Source organism: Rhinoderma darwinii, chromosome 3 (genome assembly GCF_050947455.1).
Source record: "Rhinoderma darwinii isolate aRhiDar2 chromosome 3, aRhiDar2.hap1, whole genome shotgun sequence".
Classification (NCBI taxonomy): Eukaryota; Metazoa; Chordata; class Amphibia; order Anura; family Rhinodermatidae; genus Rhinoderma; species Rhinoderma darwinii.
In genome coordinates, this window is record NC_134689.1 from 29,372,373 (window position 1) to 29,394,368 (window position 21,996).

A 21,996-nucleotide genomic window follows, 5' to 3' on the forward strand; every position below is an offset into this window, starting at 1 on the left:
CAAGGTAGCTCGGAAATGAAGCATTGGTAATGTGAGGCTTACCTCCCTAGTATTCCGAAGTCTGCAGATGTTTGACCTCTGTGCAAATGTCATTCAGCTGCCTGTATTTTGCTTGAATACAGATTTTTTTTAATTTTTGATATGTAGTTTCTCAGTCAGTGTCACCATAGAATTTGGCCAGTCACCCATCAAGTCCAAAACCCTTATCATTGAGCAGAATGAACGGACAGGGTTTGTGTTGTGGGCTAGCAATGTCAGTGAGGGGGGCAGAATTTCAGTTCCTGACTTTGATGACTCTACTGTAAAGCATTTTTCTGCTGCTGTGAAGAGGGGTGGGCCAGTTTAATTGAGGACTGCCTCAAAAAATTAACCCTGTGACTTCCAGTGATGTAATAGTATAGCACTGGTAAAAGTTCTCTATTACTGTTACAGTGCTCTGCTGCAACTGTTGGGGTCGGAGATCGATCCTGGCAGTTACCCTTTAGACCCTGCGGTCAAAAGAGACTGCAACATCTAAGGACTTTGACAGAGGGAGAAGGCAATCCCAGAGCACCGATAGGTTATCATGGCAGCTGGGGTCCCGACAATGGCCCCCAAGTCTGCCATTGGATCTGCCTATTAGGCCTTGCCAGCGTTACACTGACAGGCAATAATACTTTGGAATACTAAGCATTCCAAACTATTATACTAGCTATCAAAATATCGCTGCTTCCTTGAGTCCCCTAGTGAGACGAAAAAAAAAGTAAACTTATGTCCAATAAAGTTTTGTAAAGAAAAAAAGTCTCCCAGAAAAAAATTTTACTTTTAAAAATTATTTTTTTTAAAAAAAAGTTATCCATAAAGAGAAAATGACAGAAATGCTGTTATTTTTCACACCACAAAACAAAATAATAATAGGCAATCAATACATTTTGTGTGCCCCAAAGTGGTACCAATACAAGCTAGAACTCTTCCCGCATAAAACAAGCCCTCATACGTATACATAGACAAAAAAATAAAAACTTTATGGATGTATAATGCAGCAACACAAAAATATTTTTTCCATAAAATGTGTTTATTGCGCAAAAGTACTAAAATGAAAGAATAAACCTATACATATTTAGTATCTCCGCATTTGTACCGACCCATAGAATAAAGTTAACATGTTATTTTTGCCACACGGTAAACAGCGGAAAAACAAAATGCCAAGAACAATGTATTGCACTAGTGACTAGTAATTGTTGCCGTAAATTTCGCATTTTCGCTCAATTATTGTTTACCTTGGATTCGGCTCCTCAATACATTCTATAAGTAAAGATAAGGATTCTCATTGTTAATAGCAGCCAGGATATATTTACACCCGCTTCTTCCCACTTTTGTTTGCCAACCGTGAATGTCTAGAATTCCGCACACACTGTATACTTGTATCCTTATCGATCGCTCACCGTCTCTTTCATTTGATTGCCGTCATTAAGCCTTAAATACCATCAATCTGCTCAGAAAGCTTCACCAAAACTTCTAATCCATAGTGGATATTTTGAAATTATATTTATGAAGCGTGTTGAAAAGAAATCGGAGTAAACACAATTTTCTTTCATTACGTTCAGGAAAGCTCTTCAAGTCTCTGGACCTCAGCCTGATTGTCGAGTTTATCCTCATGTTTTACAAAGACAAGCCTATCGACTGGCTGCTGGACCACATCCTGTGGGTGAAAGTGTGCAATCCGGAGAAGGATGCTGTAAGTAATATGAGATTGCCACTGTGGTATTTGTGAGAATCACCTCTTCGGAGGAGCTTTGTGTACCGTCTGCATTTTAAATTGCACCTGTCATTTATACATAAAACATTATCTGGGTTCTGTGAAATAGAACTTGAAGTTGGCTGTGCATTACAGAAATGTAAAAGATATCTGGAATTACATTGGCAGGAGACATTTTCTGCTGAATTTATCGGTTTCCATGATAAACATGTCTGAGTACATTCGAACAATAGGAAACAGCGATAGCGATAGATATGTATGTGTGTATAGATATAGATATATATCTATATAGATATAGATATATATCTATATAGATATATATACATCTATATAGATATATATACATCTATATAGATATATAGATATATACATCTATATAGATATATATATCCAGTTAAAGGGGTTTTCTCTCTCTCTCTCTTCTCTTTTCTCTTCTCTTCTCTTCCCTTCCCTCTCTCCCTCTCTCTCTCCCCCTCTCCCTCCCCCTCTCTCCCTCTCTCTCTCCCCCTCTCCCTCCCCCTCTCTCTCCCCCTCTCTCTCCCCCTTTCTCTCATGATCATGTCAGACAATTACTGGCTCTAGTTGTGACGACAGATCAACCTGTCCTTTCCTAGAACTCTACAAAGGACCAGGGGACGTTCATTGCTTGTGGAAAAAAAGACATTTCAGACATCAATAAAGGAAAGGGTTCTTTACAGTTAGAGTAGTCATCCTATGGAATGCCCTACCCCAAGAGGTAGTAATGGCCAATACTGTGTCATTATTTAAAAAAAAAAAAAAAAGGTTAGATGATTATTTACTGATGTATTGCATAGGGGTTTATAACTAATCACGCAATGAATGACTTGGAATTGATTGAGAAAGGTTGAACTTGATGGACCTGTGTCTTTTTTTCAACCTATGTAACTTGAGCTGCGGCCAGGGATTATTGGATGCCGCAGTCATATTCGAGACAAACGTTATTGCTGGAATTACATAAACAAAGACAAATTCCAAAATTTGTAGTAATATTCCTCAGCATAGTCCGTGTAATCAGCTGTGCAGTGTGGCGCCGTTCCCCAATACACAATAAGATCCAGCAACGAGTACCAATGCCACAAACACAAAATTCTTCAATCAAATAGTCTTTTTAGTCCATGATATAAAATCACATACAGTAAAGGCGACGTTTCGGCCAATCGAAGGCCTTTGAGCTTAAGAAAGGCCATCGTTTGGCCGAAACGTCACCTTCGTTGTATGTATTTTTGTATCGTGGAATAGAAAGACCATTTGAAGAATTTTAGGTCTGGTGGAGTAGTACTCATTGCTGGATCATAAACATAGACTGACTTGGGACAAGGCAACACAAGTTCCAAAACTTTTTTTTGTTTTTGTTATTTTAACACACATCCAGTTTATTTTTAAAACATTTATGAGGCTGGGAATCCCTTTTATCTAAGGCAATAGCAATTGAGTATGCATGGAGGTATATGGCAGTGCATGTAGTACACTACGCTACCGCAGTGCAGACCCGTACAGACCCCTGGATGCAATCCTTCTAGCAAACCCATGTTCACAATCAACTTACATCATTTGCCCTGGTCACGTTCGATCCCATGATGCTAACATGTGAGCCAGTTGCCTCCCAAGGTGCACAGTTTGCCATGAACGCAACATATTAAACTACAGGTCTGCACCTAGTAATGGCTTAGGCACTCAGCGACACGTTGTAGCTCTGGCAGTGAAGACTGGCGCTCAGTGGGAAACGGGTGAGATGCATCGTAGGGGTCTATTAGTAATGTCAGTGCAATGTTTTTGTGTGACATTTTATCCCAAAGGGTGATTCATTTTGCTGTGGAGACGGAAAAGTATTTTTGTATGCCTTATCTTGTTTCCACTTTTGCGAAGTGTACCGCTGGCTTTAGAGCAAGTGGATGAAGAATGTAGAATAGACATAAATAATAGAAATATGCATGAAATAAATAGTTGGCCTCATAGTTTGTGATCCAATAAATGATAATTAAGTCCAGTTCTCTAATGCTGACTGCACGGTCATGAATCCTCATTAATGTTCGAGCCGAATTACATTTATATAAAACTGCATGGTAAATTAAGCCGCTACATTACGTTAATAAATAGTAAAGGCTGTGCGTTACTGAGAAACAAACATAATATACTCATTCATTGCGGAGTTTTTATAGAACTAAATCTGTCCATCGTACTCTATATCATTCCTCTATAGCCAAGTGAGACATTCATTGTGGATTGCTTGATATAATGTACACAGGACTGGACTGTTACTAACTAGTTGGATGGTTGTAGATTACTATTATCTTACTATACGACTTGTTGTGTTTTTTTTTCCGGGTTTTGATTTTCTATTTCACTTTTATTGTGTTGACTGTGTGTCGTGTGCTACATACAATAATACACATATAGTGTTGAACATCGTGTGTAGGGATCTGCCAGCACAGGACTGCGGCAGAACAAGATCTGTCCATCGTTCTGTAGTTCCACCTTCTTTCGAGTGCTCACTTGGTAAACATTAAGGGCAACACAATCTTATGCTCTGTCCTTAAATAATCTCAACACAGGTATAAGTCATTTTCTATATGGAATCCATCTGTAATTGCAGATACATAGAATATAATATGTAATAGTATTGACCAATTTGTTGGGACAATATGGAGCACTCAAGGCTGGGAATGGTAGAGACGGCTATAGCTTCCATTCATCTCTATGGAGGAGCGGCACACGCTCTTCCTGCTGTCCAGCCACGAATAATGGTTTTGGGCCCAATATTGTATGCTTTAAAAAAAAGAATGGAGAGAAAGCGAGGCAGGATGCATCCGTCTGTCTAAAATATTTTGGGAATCAGTTAGGAATGGTTTGAAGAAAATCTCACATTGTTAAGGATATAATAAGCCTTTAATACCATATATAAAGGGAATTCTTTAATACCATATATAAATTGGGAACTAAAAATAGGGCTGGGCAATTTTAATCGAAATTCAGCGCAATTAATCGACGTCATCTGGCGAATTTTGGTTTGATCAATTTATTTTTCAATTATTTTCTCTCCGTTTAAACCGTATCTGCATCAAAAGGACGCAGATACAGTTGGATCCAAAGGTAGAGCAGGAGATCGTAAAGTCCCTGCTCTACCATTCACAATGTATCACTGGAAACGCGGCAGTGACATCAGTGCGCCTGTCTGCACCGTACCGCACCGCACAGACCAGAAGAGCAGAGGGATCTCCTCCACTCATCATTGAAACGGGGTTAGGTGAGTATGTACATTATTATTTTTATCAGGCGCTATTGGGGGCAGCTGTTGGGCATTATACAGCATGGGGGCAGCTAGGGGGGACTTTATACTGTGTGGGGTGCAGATATGGGGGCATTATACTGTGTGGAGGGCAGTTATGGGGGCATTATACTGTGTGGAGGACAGTTATGAGGGGTATTATACTGTGTGGAGGGCAGTTATGGGGGCATTCTACTGTGTTGTGGCAGCTATGAGGGACATTATACTGTGGGGGTGGCTATAGGGGCATTATACTCCGTTCATATGATTAACCAGCTCCCTATATGTGGGTGCAAAGGAGTCCAACCATCTCATAGCTATCAGTTTACGTGGTTGATACAATATTTTTGAGTTGCTAATTTTTGAAAAGTACTAATTGTAAGATCTTCCACATATATCCAAGAACACCTATCAACGGAATACGTGGTACACCGATCTGAAATAGGGTATCCACTAATCCAAATACCTGCTCCCAAAATCACTGAAGAATGGGGCACCCCCACATCTTATGGATAAGGTCTGCTGTTCCTCCGGGCATCTCGGACACCTCGCATTAGCCTGAAGAAATATTAATTAAATAAAAACACAGAGGGACATGTCTGGCTGAAGGAATTACCGGATAACTGCGCAGATCTGGGAAGTATTTTTTTTTAAAGAGGGATGATGGGTATTCAAGTGCTGTGAGAAGACCTAAAAATTAGAGCCAAATCTACCCTGCAGATGAAAAACTTGCATGTTCCATTGCCTGCTGTTATCTCAGACCACTCAGGACGGTTTCCAAGAATCCTTGCTGCAATGTACCGACTAATGCTCTATTGTGCGGGGATAAATGTCTTCCTTCACTGGGTGGAAATAACAAAGGGCCATTTGTGGCTCGGTGAAGTCATTTCATAGCAGCATTTAGATCTCACCATCCACTATCCTGTGCATGCCATTTTTTTTAGTTACTGTGTTTGAATAGACCAAGAAAGAATTGGGATAATACTGTTTGAAGAAGGTTGTGATCCCTTTTCAAGGAGTCTTTAGGGAGAAACTGCAGCCCATAAAACTTCAAGATATATCCTTAGTAAAAGAATATTCTTCGTAAAACTGCAAGACATTCATTGAGTGTTTTGTTGTCAAAGTATCTCTGGTTTTCAAGCATACAACACTATGATAAAAGGTTGCAGCCCAAAGTAAAAGTTTTCTAAGGCTTGATTCACACCCAGCGTTTACTCGCATATTCGGTGACCTTTTTCACGGCGCTTTTTTTTGCGCGTTTTTGCTTTAAAAAAAAATATATGCGGCCAGATGTTCGTATTATGTCTATGGTAAAATCTGAGAGAGTCTACATACAGTGTTTTGTGGTGTTTTTTTTGATCCGTGGCATTTTAATTTAAAACATGGCATACTCTAGGTGTGGCCGTTTAAAAGCCCCCCGCCAAAAACCCTGTGTGATGGAGGCCTTAGGCACGCAGCTTTCCAGGATCCCACTAAGCCTATGCTGGGATGGTGATGTCCGTACAGTAACGCAATTTCATGTGAGATGCTCAGCCATTTGATCGGTTCTGCATCTAAAGTGATAATCCATACGACTGACCGCTTCTGGTGGGATTCAGAGCTGGACCCCACTGTCTGCATGGGGTAAAAGATACATATTCTACAGTCTAACTGGCTAAGTACTGATTGAGTTGTAAGGGGGGCATCTGTCAGCAGTCTGTTAATTGTTTTGTTGACTGATCCCTGTAGCAACCAGCGGCATTATGAATGGGGCGCTGGATTATAATACAGTATGTAACTCAGGAACCATACCAGATGCATAGGCTAAAATATTTGCAAAGTTACTCAACTTTTTAGGTATCTTATATCTTGATGTTAATTGTAAAATAATATCAAAACGTGACTGTACGCTTTCAGTCAAATGTTGTAGATTGAATTTTCTTAGACCATGAATCGAAAGGATGGGTGAGACCTTGAATAAAAATGTTATAGAAGAGCGTCAATTAAAGGACACGTCTATATGTGTAATTGGAAAGAATAGAATCGTGTATGTTGATCTGACTGCGGTACTCTTAAGCATGAATAGGTGTGTGAGAGTCTGTATACAGTCTATGAATCAGTTCATTCAACCCATTTCCTTAGTTTCTGAGTATCTGCCCCATTCATCTTCCTTGCAGCCAATTAAATCTGCTCCAGCGAGAACTATTGCTGGTGTACGTACAATAAATCCTGTCCCTACCTCTGTATCGTGTTTAAGTTTCTTTCATTCTCCGTATTTTTCCCCCCTATCATAATGAGCACTTTTAATAATGAAGTGATGCTGGATATCTCATTACTTCCAGCTGCCTATAGCTAGCTCTATTCAACAAAAATATATGACTTTAATTAGGTAGCGCTAAGACTGCTGTGCTGTCATACTGCTGCTTTCTGGCAGGAGAAATATTTTATATAAAATATGTCCATTCTGTCCTGGGAGGATTTTCTACAACGCTTTGAGATCGCACTAATTAAAATTCATTTTTATACTTGTATCTGGGTATTATTTGTATTCGCGCCATAGGGGCTGTACGCATATCACCCAGGGCTTTTCTTCTAGAATAAGTCTAATAATCTAGTTTGAACAAAGTTCCTTAATACTCCTTAAAATAGGATGATTGTTACACTGCTGGTTATATTAAAGTACACGATATGCCATAAGGCCTTGTTCACACAGTAGATTTGCTGCAGATGATGCCAGTATCTTACAAGTCAAAACCAGGGACGGAACCTAAACAGAAGAAATATATGAAGGAAGGCATAATAGGTCTGCTCTCCTGGATCAAACTCTGGTTTGGGCTTAAAAAATGCAAGCAAAATCTGCACTGTGTAAGTAAGGCCTAAAGGTTTGTCAAACCCTTAAACAGTCCTGGAGTTGTACTCTTCTCTCAGGCCATGAAAAATTATATTCATTTCAAAGGGATTGTCGCCAAGACTATTCAGACTCCCTAATAGCACATCTGCAATTCTTGGCGTTCTTGTAAATATGAGATTTTTTTAATCTTAAATCAGTTTTCTAGTTTAGAAAATTCAATTTTGTATACTCTTTCGGGGAATTCTGAGTTAGAGTGGGGTCCTCAGGATCCTCATATCTTTGTCAGAGGAGAGAACGGTTACACGATACTGAAGGACCTGTCCTGTATTACACGGACAGATCATTGATTTGAATGGGAACTATGTAGTGCTTCATTTTTCCCTGTGGTGGCGCTGCAGGGGAATTAAACACTTACTGCTGATTTCCCCACAGATTACTACTGATCACTGGAGATCCGAGCTGCAGGATACTTTATCAGCTTATTTCAAGGGACCCTTCTAAGAAGTACAGATTGTCAAAAGCAGACAACACTTAGTCTATACTACCGTGGTTTCCTAAGAAAATACTTGTTAATGTTAACAAATATTTGTTACAGTCAGTATATTTTATATATAACCTTATTTTTATGTTAAATAGAGTTTCTACATTTTCAAAAACCCCATAAGGGCTTATTCAGACGAACGTGATATACGTCCGTGCAACGCACGTGATTTTCACGCGCCTCGCACGGACCTATATTAGTCTATGGGGCCGTGCATACAGTCCGTGATTTTTACGCAGCGTGAGTCCGCTGCGTAAAACTCACGACATGTCCGTTCTTTGTGCGGATTTCGCGCATCACGCACCCATTGAAGTCAATGGGTGCGTGAAAATCACGCGCAGCACACGGAAGCACTTCCGTGGGACGCGCGTTATTCGCGCAACAGCAGTAAAAAGTATGAATGAAAACAGAAAAGCACCACGTGCTTTTCTGTTTACAAACATACAAACGGAGTGTCATAATGATGGCGGCTGCGCGAAAAGCACACAGCCGCGCACCATATGATCATGACACACGGAGCTGTTAAGTGCCTTTTGCGCATGCAAAATGCCGCGTTTTTTGCGTGCGCAAAACGCACACGCTCGTCTGAATCCGGCCTAAGGCTGTACCATGTATGAAAAAATAACACCACAATATACTTGCCTTTAAATAATTCCTCCAGTTCTCCTCTACTTGCCTCTGTGCATCCTGGCACACAAATTTTTAGGAAAGAGAGGATATCCATAAAACTGTGATGTGTTCTAAATTGCCTTTTTTCTTTTTATCGGTACTCTACTTGATAACATACATACGGTTGGTAAGTAGTGGATAGATGAAAAGGAGTTATGACTTCAAGATCAGACCACACCGGGGCTATGTTAGATAAATTGGCGCAATGAACATTTTTGGAAAAGTGGATATAGGCTTTAAATAAGTGGATACCAAAAAAGTCTATAAACTTGCCTTACCTATCTTGCAGATTTCATGCGGTCTCTGAGCAAAGCGCTTTACAAAAGTTATCTAGCGCAGAGGCGAATGGTTTTCAAAGAAGTCAGATGTCAGAATTCATATTCGGACCGTTAAGAAGGTTTTTTGGTTTTTTTTCGTTTTTGTTTTTTTTCGCATCTTCGGCCCAGATACGGTTGACAGGCTGTATTTTTCAACATCAAACGGAAACGTGTACGGTTCCTTCCCTTCAACATTTAACTACATCTGAAGTTGAATTTTTTTATATGTTGTGTACATCAAAGTTGTAAAAGCTGGAGCCTGTCCAACAGTGTGAAACCTTTGTTATTCTGCATTCCCAAGTAGCCAGAAATGAAATATTTACAGGACATACGTTCAAGGCCTAATTCAGGATAATGTTCCGATACGTGAAGAAGTAGTTTTTAAAAATGTTAGTCCCCGTCAGTAAGCGTATTGCACTCTATTCTCGATGTTAATACAAGTTACTACTGCTCGCTCTGCCCCACGTATTTCTGTCACCTCGACTTTCTCGGCCTGCGCTCATGAAAACCTGCTGTAAAATTGTGGTTTACTGCCTGGTAATAAGTCCCAGTGATTTTATGTGAATGCAGTTTACAGTCAATAATCCACAAGGTTCCGCGAGGAGGATTTGTGATGAAATTTTTTCTTTCCATATTACTTCCCCTTGGCATCTCGGATGCAGCACCGGGGTCAGGGTGGGTCAGGCAGCTCATTGGATTTTGCATCCTGTGCTTTGCCTTCTTCCCTGGAGACGTTGCTATTAAGCTTTTCATTTAAATTTTTGCTTCTAGCCTCTCTGCCTTGGGCAAATATTTTCTAGGCATCCATGTTAACGGACTGAGGCAGGATTAATAATTCTGTCCATGACGGTTTCCTTCTGATCTCTAAAGCCAGCATCTGTCATTCCCCTGCCCATCTGTGCGGGCACAGTATGACGTTAGTGTGGCAGACATAATCACAACCTTTCCAGGTCGCATCTAAAGATCACAAACAAGAACATAATATGTTCATCAGGTAATTGTGTCCTGACAATACATTTTAGACATTCAAAAATAAATGTGATTAAAGTTCCTTGTTTCTGAATTCTCATCATCAGAGGGTAAACTTGCAAACCCATGCACAAATCATGTGCCATTTATAATACTGGTGTATGTGGCAGAGGGGCCCTCTTAAGCCCCCAGGCCCAGGTGCGACTGTTACCTTTGCTCCACCTATAGCTATAGGCCTTCTGACCATGTTATTTTTTTTTACTTTTCAGAAATAGTCATAAGCAGGAAACCAGTCCCAGAGTTGTCTGAAGCCATTTGGGCCATGTTCAGACGCAGCAGATTTGTTGCAGGTTTTTTCTGTGAATTCTGTAAAATACATCATCATGCGTAAGAATTGGGTTTTCAGAACCCCATTCACACACAGCAGATTTTTTTTCGGCTGCAGACAATAGGGCATGCTGCGGATTTTGAAATCCGCAACATGCGTATAATGCTGCAGATTTATTCCTTTGCCATCCAGAGTGATTGGATATGGGTAACAAGGCCAGTTGCCCCTTTCTCACTGCGTCACACCTATCCATAGGGTCCTATTATACCGATGGAGGCCAAAAGTGTCCTTTTGACATCCATTAGATGCTACATGTCGGGTATGCTGTTTTTTTGCTGGATAGAATAGCTTAATCGAGTATGCTATTCTATCCAGGGGCTAACCGATGCCATAATAGCCTATAAGTGACAGATGCCACTGTATAGACAGTTATCGCTGGAACTTCCCCCGATGCAGCAGAGGGAGCTTGGATGGCTGCCCTTCCCGCACGGTATCTCTGGGATCCATTCCTGTGGCCTTTGTGCCCCCACCCAGTCCAACAACGGCGCTCCCCGGGAAAGCTGACAGAGCTTTGCCACAAGAGAACTTCACAGCCGGGGTCACCACACATACCTGTGCGGCGGCCCCGCAACGGCGATCTTGAAAGCCAGACTGTCCCATATGCCCGGTTATGTCACTGTGGCTACAGGGAACCTCCAGTGACGTAGCTTCCCCAGATAAAGAAAATAAAAAGCAGCTGGGGACTCTGTAGGTCTTGCCGTCGCAGGGGATAGTAATAAAAAAGAGCAGCTTTATGATGGGAGTATGGACAGGAATGGGGGGTTATAATCGTATTACCCCACTGGACTTTTTCCTTTATTTGCATACTGCATCGGCCACTTTGGACTTGCCAGAGGTTAAACACTTATTGCACTTGTTTCCATGTCCAAACGTGTTCCATAATGATAATGGGAATTCTGAAAACCACATTTGGAGATAATTACCACTGCATGAAAGATTACTCTGAACTCCCTTTGGTGATTGGATGTTCAGATTTCTTAATATTGCATTTATTTTAGAACCTAATAAACAGACCACTAAATGACTCTTAATATTATCAGCTTATTTGTAAACTCCCAGAGCTGCTCTTCCTGCAAGTGAATATAACACAAATTAATCACCGTACTCTTATCGTTATTTCATTTTTCTGCTGATTATTGCGGTCTTATATCTGCCAAGTTTGTGGTCAGTGCTTAACAAGACTGAAGTATATCCAGAGCATTAATCCAGGCAACAATATAATGCATGTATAGCCGAGCTCGCTTCCTGATTAAAGGGGTAAGTTATCACTTCAGATAACTGACTGCTGGGACCCCCATAGACTGCTAAATGAAGGACATAGTGCTTTGTGGAGCACTGCGGTACCTTGTGAATTTTTTCCTGTACTCCGAAGCAACGCTGTGCAGATAAATTGCTGAAGGAGCCTTGGATCGTGATTGTTGGCGGTCCCTCTGGTTACACCTCCATGGATCAGCAAGTGATATCATATACTAGGAATATTTCCATCGATTGCTATGACTGGAACACCTCTTTAATGAACTATGTAAGGCTATGTTCACACAGAGTTTTTTTGACGCGGAAACCGCGTCGCAAAACTCGTCAAAAACGGCCCGAAAATGCATCCCATTGATTTCAATGGGAGGCGGAGGCGTCTTTTTCCGGCAAGCGGTAAAACAGTCTCGCGGGAGAAGGAAGGGACATGCCCTATCTTCGGGCGTTTACGCCTCTGACCTCCCATTGAAATCAATGGGAGGCAGAGAAAGCGTTTTATGCCCGCGGCGCACAATGGCCGCAGGAGAAAAACGCTGTGAGTAATAAACAGTATTAGTTAGTTATTAATTAACAGTATTAGTATTAATTTGTTTAAACAATGGAGACCACGCCCACTCCCTGTAAACTCCACCCATTTTTGTAGCACTTTCCAAAGCTGGCGAGTGCCAAGGAAGTCGCATTTATGACACAAATTTGGAATGCACCTCGATTTGCATCTTTATTAAGCCAACAGGCGGCGCAATGCTATTGATCCCCCCCCCCCCCCCGGCATTGTATATATAGGTAGTAGTAGTATTAGTGTGGACTTATTTTAATTAATTTCTTTTTTACTATAATATTTCGCTGGGAATGTTTACACTGGTGTTGGAGTATGTAATTTGAAAAATACTGTTTTTATTTGTTGCTATGATTTGTGTATTACCTTTACTCATTTACGGTTGTAATCAGTGTACTTTGTCTTAAAAATGATGTACTTGTGTTAATTAGTCCTACTTCAGGTCTATTCATACCATATGTGTTTATAGTCCAGGAGACGGTCTTCGTTTCTCCTGGCAAAGCTGCAATTTAACAAAAGTAGCATCTGTAGAAACAAATTTACATTATCCTGTGCATCTGGGGGGAAAAATATACATTGATACACAGATTCATGTTTTCATTTTAACAGTGTCAACTCCTTGAAAGATTTCTTTTAAATGACCTCTATAGCATCAAAAGTGATTTATCAAAACTGCTGCAAAGGAAAACTACTCGCCCATAGCAACCAATCAGATTGCTTCTTTCATTTTCAAAAGGGCTTTTTTTAAAAATGAGCTTGAACCTGATTGGTTGCTATGGGCAACTACTTAACTTTTTTCCTTTGCACCATATTTGATTAATCAATTTTGATACCTAGAGAGGTCATTTGGAAGAAATCTATCAAGGAGTTGACACTATTAAAATGAGGACAACATGGATCTGGTGATGTCATTCTGTGACATCATTCTGACACGTATGGCAGGTCTTTACCCAAAAAGCAAAAACTATGGAGAACTGTCATAAAGCAGACAATTCTCTTTCCCTTCGCTCACTGTCTGTCAATCTTGTGTATGTATAGTATTAAAGGGGTTCTACACAGGACGATTATCGGGCAGACGAGAGTTAATATAACGCTCATTGCCGATAATTGCCCTGTGTAAAAAGGGCAGCGATCAGATGAACAAGCAAATGTATCATTTTTAAAAAAGTAAAACATTATCATTCCAGCACATCTCGCTGTGTAAAAAGGGAGATGCGCTGCCGACATGATGATAATGTATGGGGACGAGTGATCGGAGTAACAACCGCTCGTCCCCATCCCTAGCTGTGTGTGACAGGAGCAAGCGAGCGCCGATCAACAATGTCTCGTTAATCGGCGCTCGCTGCGTCGGCCGAGTGTCAACCGGTGTAACAGGCCCTTTAGTCATTATCCATAGCCATTAGTTCACAGGGCACGTGCCACACCCTTAATGCCCTTTTACACCGGCCGGTGCAGCGAGCGCCGATCAACGACACATCGTTGATCTACACTCGCTTGCTCCTGTCACACAGAGCTATGGATGGGGACGAGCGGTCGTTACGCCAATCGCTCATCCCAATCCGTTAATATGATGTCAGCTGTGCATCTCCCTGTTTACACAGGGAGAGGTGCTGTCAACGATAATATTTTACTTTTTTAAAACGATACGACCAGCAGATGATCGAGCGTTTGCTCGTTCATCTGCTGATCATTCCCCTGTTTACACAGGGCAATTATCGGCAACGAGCGTTATATTAACGCTCGTCTGCCCGATAATCGTCCTGTGTAAAACCCCCTATAGTCCTGTTTTTAAGGAAATCTAATCTTGCTAAAGAACTGGTCTGCCAGTGATTTTAGTGGTGTTGTCAAGCTACAGAAACTTGCCACTGTAGCTGTGCACTACATGTTGTTGTGAAATGTTATTTTATTCTAATAGTTATTCATGTTATTTTATCCATACACTGACCAGGTAATACGAACTACATAGCGGAAGCGGTATTTCAAGGTGTAATTCTGTGGGCTGCTAACAGACTTTAAAGGCTATGTACACCTTTAAAAACGTATGTTTTATTTTTTTATAAAACTGTAATCGTGTGTTTGGTGCAACTTTGTAATTACTTTTGAATACATGCAGGACCCGCTGTCACTGAACCCTACAGTCCCCCTGACATGATGGATTCAGGTCTCAGCATAAGATACAGCTGCTCTGTATATAGAATACAAAGCAGCTGTATCTGAAAAAGTAAAAATAATTTTTAATAAAAAAAGTAATTACAAAGTTGCACTAAACAAACGTAATACACTGTTTTAAATAAAAAATATATGTATAGTTTTCAAAGGTGTGTTTGTGCATCTAACACACAGGATCACCCTACTAATGATCAAATCAAAGTAGATTCGATCATTCGTAGGGAGATCCTGTGTGTCAGATTCACACGCGATCTGCTCTGTGCCCAACCATCAGTTAGCTGGACTGACGGATTTGGGTTAAAGTGCCAAGATGCAGCTTTGTATGCAAAGTGGATACATAAAAGCTGCATCTCAAAAACTATGGAAAAATTTGAATAAGGATTTATTAGAAAAAATTTTTTTATCCCAAAATACATACATCTGAAAAAATGAAAAATACAACAGTTAAAGGTATTCATAGATTTGAACTTGTCAATATAACCAGCAATATTATGGGGGTTGGCATAAACAAGACCTCCATCACAAATCCCAAAACAAGGGGTTTTACTCATTTGTTTCAGAATAATTGGTGAATTTATTGAAAAAAATCCTTTTCACTCCTAATGCTAACTTTATATCCAGAAACATAGTTGTATCGCATGTGCAAAGCCTAAAATTGTGGAACTCTTGATTCCAATATTTACACAACTGTTTCCGTCTTATTGGTCCTCATCAGTGCAATAGATGTAAACCGTGGTTTCTATGGAAATCTGAATTGACTTTATCATTTATCATGTCTTCCACACATTTGAAGAACAAAAGATAAAACAATATAATAAAATCTGCTCTGCCTATCTGCTGTTTAACGGAAATTCATAGTCTGTGTGACTGAAACTAGATCTCTAGTGAGATTCCCGTTAAAAAATGTTAGCTAGGCAAATATGTGATCGGAACGAAAAATAATCACCTTGAAGTTTGATAATTAAGTGTAAAAATTTCCATTGCGTCTCAGTGCTTTCTGCTTTATGTGATGTGCATTGTTTGTGATCCTGAATAATGTGGCGGCATGGTGTTAACCAGTACCCTTGCTTTCTTTAAATGTTCACATTATCCGATCTTCTATAATGACTGCTTTGCAATTTCAGAAACACTGCGATAGACAAAAAGCAAATCTGAGGATCCGGTTCAAACCCTCACTTTTCCAACATGTAGGAACCCACTCTTCTCTGGCAGGAAAAATACAGAAATTAAAGGTATGAAGAAATGCATGAGTATTTATGAAAATATTGTAACAACTCTATAAAAGTTGGAGACATGGTCAGCAATATAAAGAATAAAGGCTGACACGTTTTCATTGGTGTCATATTCACTTTTGCCGTTAAACTTCCGGCACACACTCCCTTAGTGATGAGGCAGAATGCTCATAAAGCGCTCAGTCCGATCATACGGAGAACTGCGGCTGTTTAATCACATCCTCACAGTTCTCTATATTCCCTTCTCTGATCTCTATGATCAGTGCAGAGAACTAAGAGGAAACTGAACAACAGGAGGCTGGATCCTGGAGAGGTGAGTAAACCAGTACACTTCAGGTATGAAACATTAACTAGCCTTGACCATCAAATATTTTTCCATCATCCCCTGTATCCTCTGGCCTTTGGCACCCGCATCCTGCCACATGGTAAATAAAGCCCTGTTCTCCTGCATAAAATACTATAAACAGACAGAACTAGAGACTGCTTTTTTTAATGTAATATAATTGAATAATATAGGGAAAATTAACGGCCCCAGGTATGTAGTATAATAAAAAAAACTGTGCACTAGTCTGCTCTTCTGTATATAGTATAATTGACACAGGGAAGACTAATCTTCTCTGGTAAAATACCTCAGTATGCGTTTTAAATGGATATCCCCGTATTTCATAACATTATTATCGGTGGGGGTTCGAGCCCTGGGACTCCTTTAATCCATCAGAATTTCATCTGCATAACCGTGCTTCCATCCACCTGCTGTGCAGGGAACTGCAGGACAGCTGCCTCAAGAAAATGGGGCTGTGCCCTGCATAGCAGGGGGCTGGAAGCACTGCCGTGTAGAGAAAAACTGTTAGACAGCCCCTTTATTCTGGAGTTATCGGTGGTGGCCCTGTCATTTGTACCCCCATCGCTAAGATAGTGATGACATATCCTAGCAATATGCCCAGGCCCGGACTGACAATCTGCACAACTAGGCAGATTCCTCGCAGGCAGCTCTACTAGTGGGCTAGCTGGGCCTCCCAATGTAAATTCTATTCTATATTATTTTTTTTTTTGTTTTCTGAACTTGGGTTCCCCCCATCTCTAGTCGGGCAGAACCGATGCTCGATGACCCACACGGTGTACTGATGCTAGACAGCGTCGCGCCGTGGCGCGCACACAAGTTTCCTAACGCTGGAAAACGTCAAGATGTTCTTTGCGAAGCTAGCACGGTCTGTCAACGGCAAGCGCGTTGGCTCTGCCTTCCTGTCTTTCCGGCACCGATATGTCTTGTCAGGGAACTGCAGTCATCAGGAGAAGTCGTCATGGCGGTTTGGATTGGACGGAGAAGAAAAGGAGAGAACGTCTACAACCACAGAAGACGTCAACTGTGAGTCACTGGATTTATAGAGGAGCTGTCACCTCTCCTGACGTCTTTTATAGTAAATCCTTGTGCCCATGAAATAACAATTCTAGGGCATCCTTACTTAGAACTCTTTGTTGTGAGTTGCTCCTGGAAATGTAAGCCTGGCCTACACGGAGACTTTTTGTGACACAACTAACTGATTTTACTTATGGAGTTGCAGCTGTCATTAGATATTGCAAATTAATCCGTAGTGCTACAAAAAGTGTCTGTGTAACCCAGGCATACTTGACAACCGAGCGTTACCATTCCCCTTGTCAATAGAATGTATCCCTACACAGTCTGGTAATGTCAGCGATGATTGGACAGTGTCGGTGTGTGTAGGGAAACAGCCCTTTGACAAGGAGAATAGTAACACCCAGTTGTCAATTTATTTATAAGTTAATGTAGTATGCCGGGCTCCGGGGGCTTTTTGTCGTACGACAGATCCGGCACTGCTTCCTGGTTTCCATGTGAAAAGAGCCTAAATCATACATTGCCTTTAATGCATTACTAAGAAAACAAAAATGTTTCCCAATATACACAATGGAATTGATTCGGCATGACAGTCTGTAATATATATACATCCCATTTTCCAATAGTCTAACTTCTTTGTCTCATTCAGGACAAAGACTTTGGTAAACAAGCTCTCCGCAAAGAACATGTAAATCCAGCCGCTGAAGTCAGCACCAGCTTAAAAACATACCAACATTTCACCTTGGAGAAGGCTTACCTCAGAGAAGATTTCTTTTGGGCGTTCACACCAACTGCAGGAGACTTTGTACGCTTTAGGTTCTTCAAACCTTTACGGGTTGAAAGGTCTGTGACTAGCAAATCACTTAGGAAGTTTGTCCTTCTTTATGACCAGGATTTATTTTTTCTTTCGTTTCTTGTCATTTAATTGTCCAATCACATTAATTCATGTTTATGCAGTCGGGTAGTATAGTCAATATTAGTACAGTTTCATACTAAATCTGCCAATTTGACAAAGCATTGTGTTGTACTATTCCACTAAGATACGCGTTACGAGATCGGACCGACCTCTTCATTAGGCTATAAAACATACCTATGTTTTTTGGCCCGATGAAGAGCACTGGAGAAGTATTCCAAAAAATATATATTTAAAAAAATATATATTTTTTTATTTTACCTCCTCTCACACCTAAATACTTGTGAAAATATCATATTGGTGGAATCCAGGAGCTTGGACCAGCACTGTATGGACTAACCTGAGCCCTTTGAAATTTGGGAAAGTTCTATCTCACAGACTCCACCAATGTCATCTTGTTAAATGTTGAAATCTCGCAAATCTATTTTCGGCGGATTTCCCCTTTTCAAGACAAGCTTTTGTTTAAGTAATTTGTAGTTATGAATGAAACCTAGGTTCCCAACCTATGGTACGTGTGCCCTTAGGGGTAAAAGTCATGTCTCTGGAGGGTACTTGAACTGTCATAATGCTATGCAGGGTGCAGCACAGTATATGAGCATTGCCTTGTGGTACTTTTAGTGTAATTTATTTTAGTAGGAATTGTTGGGCTTCAAAACATTGAGAACCACTAGTATAGAACAAAAAAAAAAACTCACAGTGCAAAATGTGCTATACATAATAATATAAAAATGATTGGTCTAAAAACACACAAAAACTGCATTGTGATGGCAGATTCCCTTTAATATGTGCATCTCAATGCCAGAACTGATTTAGATGGACAGAATGTCTGAGTTCATGAAATAAGTGTATTCCAGGTGTGGAGCATTTTGTAAGTGTTTTCAAATTGCATCAAATGTTTAAGTGAAGTCTTTACTTGCTCGACTTGATATCGCTCAGCACTCAGCAAATGTTTGCACAGCTTTTACAGTATTTATCTATCTTTACCGACTCTTCTCTTATGAGCCCCTGTGGTAAAACTTAGATAAAGCTGCTTATAAAGATCCTGCCTGAATAGAAGCCGTATCACAGAGTATAAGATTAACAAACATACTGGTGTTAATAAAATGCGGCTATAAATAGCATAAATAGTAAAAGCAAACCACAATCCGATGACCGTCAGAATGATCGCAGACTTCCGGTATCCTTTGAATATGACATCTATGCTAGCCCAGCATATCATAAGGACCATAAAGTCATGTATGGGGGTCAGTGATTGGCTCTATATAAGACACATTGCTCATGCAGGGGCTTAGCTGGGGGGGGGGGCAGGCTGGGCATGTGCCCCAGGCGCAACTAGAAGGGGGGGAGCGGCATGCACACTGACGTCACTATCCATATATGGACAGTGACGTCAGGGGCTCCTGCTCCAGGAGAGCAATCATACCTCCCAACCGTCCCGGACGGCCGGACGTATTTGTCCACAGTCAACTGTATCTGCGTCCTCAGGACGCAGATACAGTTGAACCTAATGCTTCAGTGTTGGTTCAGAGCGGAGGGAGCTCCTCCGCTCACCGAGGACACCCCGGGCACAGCGCTACTTTAAGTGCTGTGCCCGGGAAAGCCCTTGAAGTCACTGTACATATGTGGACAGTGACGTCAGTGGCTCCTTTGGAGCGGAATCCCCGTTGCCGAAGCTCTGGCAGGGGATTCCGCTTCAGGAGTAGCCCCTGATATCACTGTCAATTAGGGACTGGGCGATTTTGCCAAATAATTAAATCTAGGTTTTTTTCAACACCATGGCCGATTTTTAGATTTGAATCTCGATTTTGTTGTTTTTGTTAAACTAAAAAAAACAAACAAAAAAAACCCCAAGACACAAGTCTTGGTGGTGAAGCGAGTCGCGTCATGAGTGGGGAAGATCCTTTTGGCCAGAGGGACACAGTGAGGCACCTGGGGAGTGGAGATGTGCCTTCAGGGGCCTCAAGGCACTATGTTGGCAGGAAGATGTCTGCCAGGTAGGGAGGCATTACCAGGGCTGCAATGCACATGGTGGGTGGAAAGGCACATGGAGGGTGGGTGAGCTACATCAGGGGCAGCGAGGTGACTATAGAAATGATGAAACCACAGCAGAGGCACCTGGAGTTGAAGGATGAAAAAAATATGGAGGAAGACCGCCATTTAAACGCAGTGTAGACCTTTGAAAGGCATTTTTTTTCCTTTACTGAAAGGCCAGTCCGTTTGATTAGTGCAACTTTATAATTAGTTTTTATTAAAAAATTGTTTTACTTTTTGAGATACAGCTGTTCTGTATTTTCTATACAGAGCAGCAGTACCTAGCACTAAATCTCGTCAGGTTCGCGTTCCTGACGGGTTAAGTGAAAGCGGGTCGACATGCAGGATCCACCTGTAATCTATGACATCTAAATTATGACTTTAGGTGTGATAGATTACTGGTGGATCTTGTGTGTCAGACACTGAACTTGTCATGTCCGCGGGACTGACGGATTCAGGTCTTAGCGAACGATACAGCTGCTCTGTGTACAGGATACAAAGCAGCTGTATCTTAAAAAGTAAAAAATATTCTTTCAAAAAGTAATTAGAAAGTTGCATCAATTACACTGACGGAACTTTTTATTTAAAAAAAAAAATGCCTTTTATAGGTGTACATAGCCTTTAAGCTAACCTGAGTTTAACGTATGCTGGTAGCAGGACCAGGTGTATTAAGAGGTGAGGTGCAACAGGGATATAGTAGGATACTGATTTATGTGTTTGTTGGTGCACACACACATGCTAAAAAAGGCCGTAATTTTAGCTAACCTGGGGCTCCAAAGAACAACTCATAAAGCCTGTAAAAAGACTGAAAGAATTATCTGTGCCTCCCATTCCCTTATATACAACTAGCCTCTCCAACCCTGCCCACCAATCTCCGTTTTCATCCCCCCCCCCCATTCCCACGGCTGGCAGACTATGACTTCAAAAGCTGCCAGACATTAGAAGAGTAATAGCTGCAGTGCAGACATGCCGTGCTAGTACTTCATAGCATTACGGTCGGGAAGCCACAGGAGGTGAGAGGAAACTGAATTGTTACATGCTATATGCTATCTCCCCTCTCCTCACTCACAAGTAAACGTCGGAAGAGAGCGACGAGGTGGCAGGGCAGTGACGAGGTGGCGGGGTGGAGCTTAGTGCTTAGTCTTGTAGCTCGGCCCGACGGCGCCATTATTAAATCGATTCAACGATTCTGTCTAAACTTAGTCCTCAAAGGTGAATTTATTTGATCGCGCAGCCCTACTGTCCATATATAGACAGTGACATCAGGGGTTCCCTCTAGGAGTCGAATCCCCGACCTATGCTCTGACTGGGGATTCCGCTCCTAGAGGGAGTCCCAATGGCGCGATCTACAGGGACGGTGGCGCTATCTTAAAGGGGGTGTGGCACTATCTACATGGGCACTGTGGCACTATGTGGGCACTGGCACTAGGGGCATCTAAGGCTATCATACTGTATGGGTGCAGTTATGAGGCATTATACTGTATGGGGGCAGCTATAGGGGCATTATACTATATGGGACAGCTGTAGGGGCATTATACTGTATGGTGGCAACTAAGTCGACATTATACTGTATAGGGCAACAATGGGGGGCATTATACTGTATGGGGCAGCTGTGGGCGCATTCTGTATGGCAGCAGCTATAGGGCATTATCCTGTATGGGGGCATTATGCTGTATGGAGCAGCTTTGGGGGCATTAGGCTCTTTGGGGCATTAAGCTCTATGGGGCAGCTATAGGGGCATTATGCTGTATG

General features: G+C 41.4%; 1 protein-coding gene across 1 annotated transcript in view; it reads left to right on the plus strand.

Moving 5' to 3' along the window:
• Nucleotides 1-21,996, plus strand: part of MGAT4B (alpha-1,3-mannosyl-glycoprotein 4-beta-N-acetylglucosaminyltransferase B) — a 337,495-nt gene that overhangs the window by 292,064 nt on the left and 23,435 nt on the right. Inside the window, exons 9-11 of the mRNA XM_075856199.1 lie at nucleotides 1,587-1,717; nucleotides 15,839-15,946; nucleotides 17,950-18,143. Coding sequence (XP_075712314.1) covers nucleotides 1,587-1,717; nucleotides 15,839-15,946; nucleotides 17,950-18,143 — 433 coding nt within the window. The remainder of the gene's footprint in view (nucleotides 1-1,586; nucleotides 1,718-15,838; nucleotides 15,947-17,949; nucleotides 18,144-21,996) is intronic.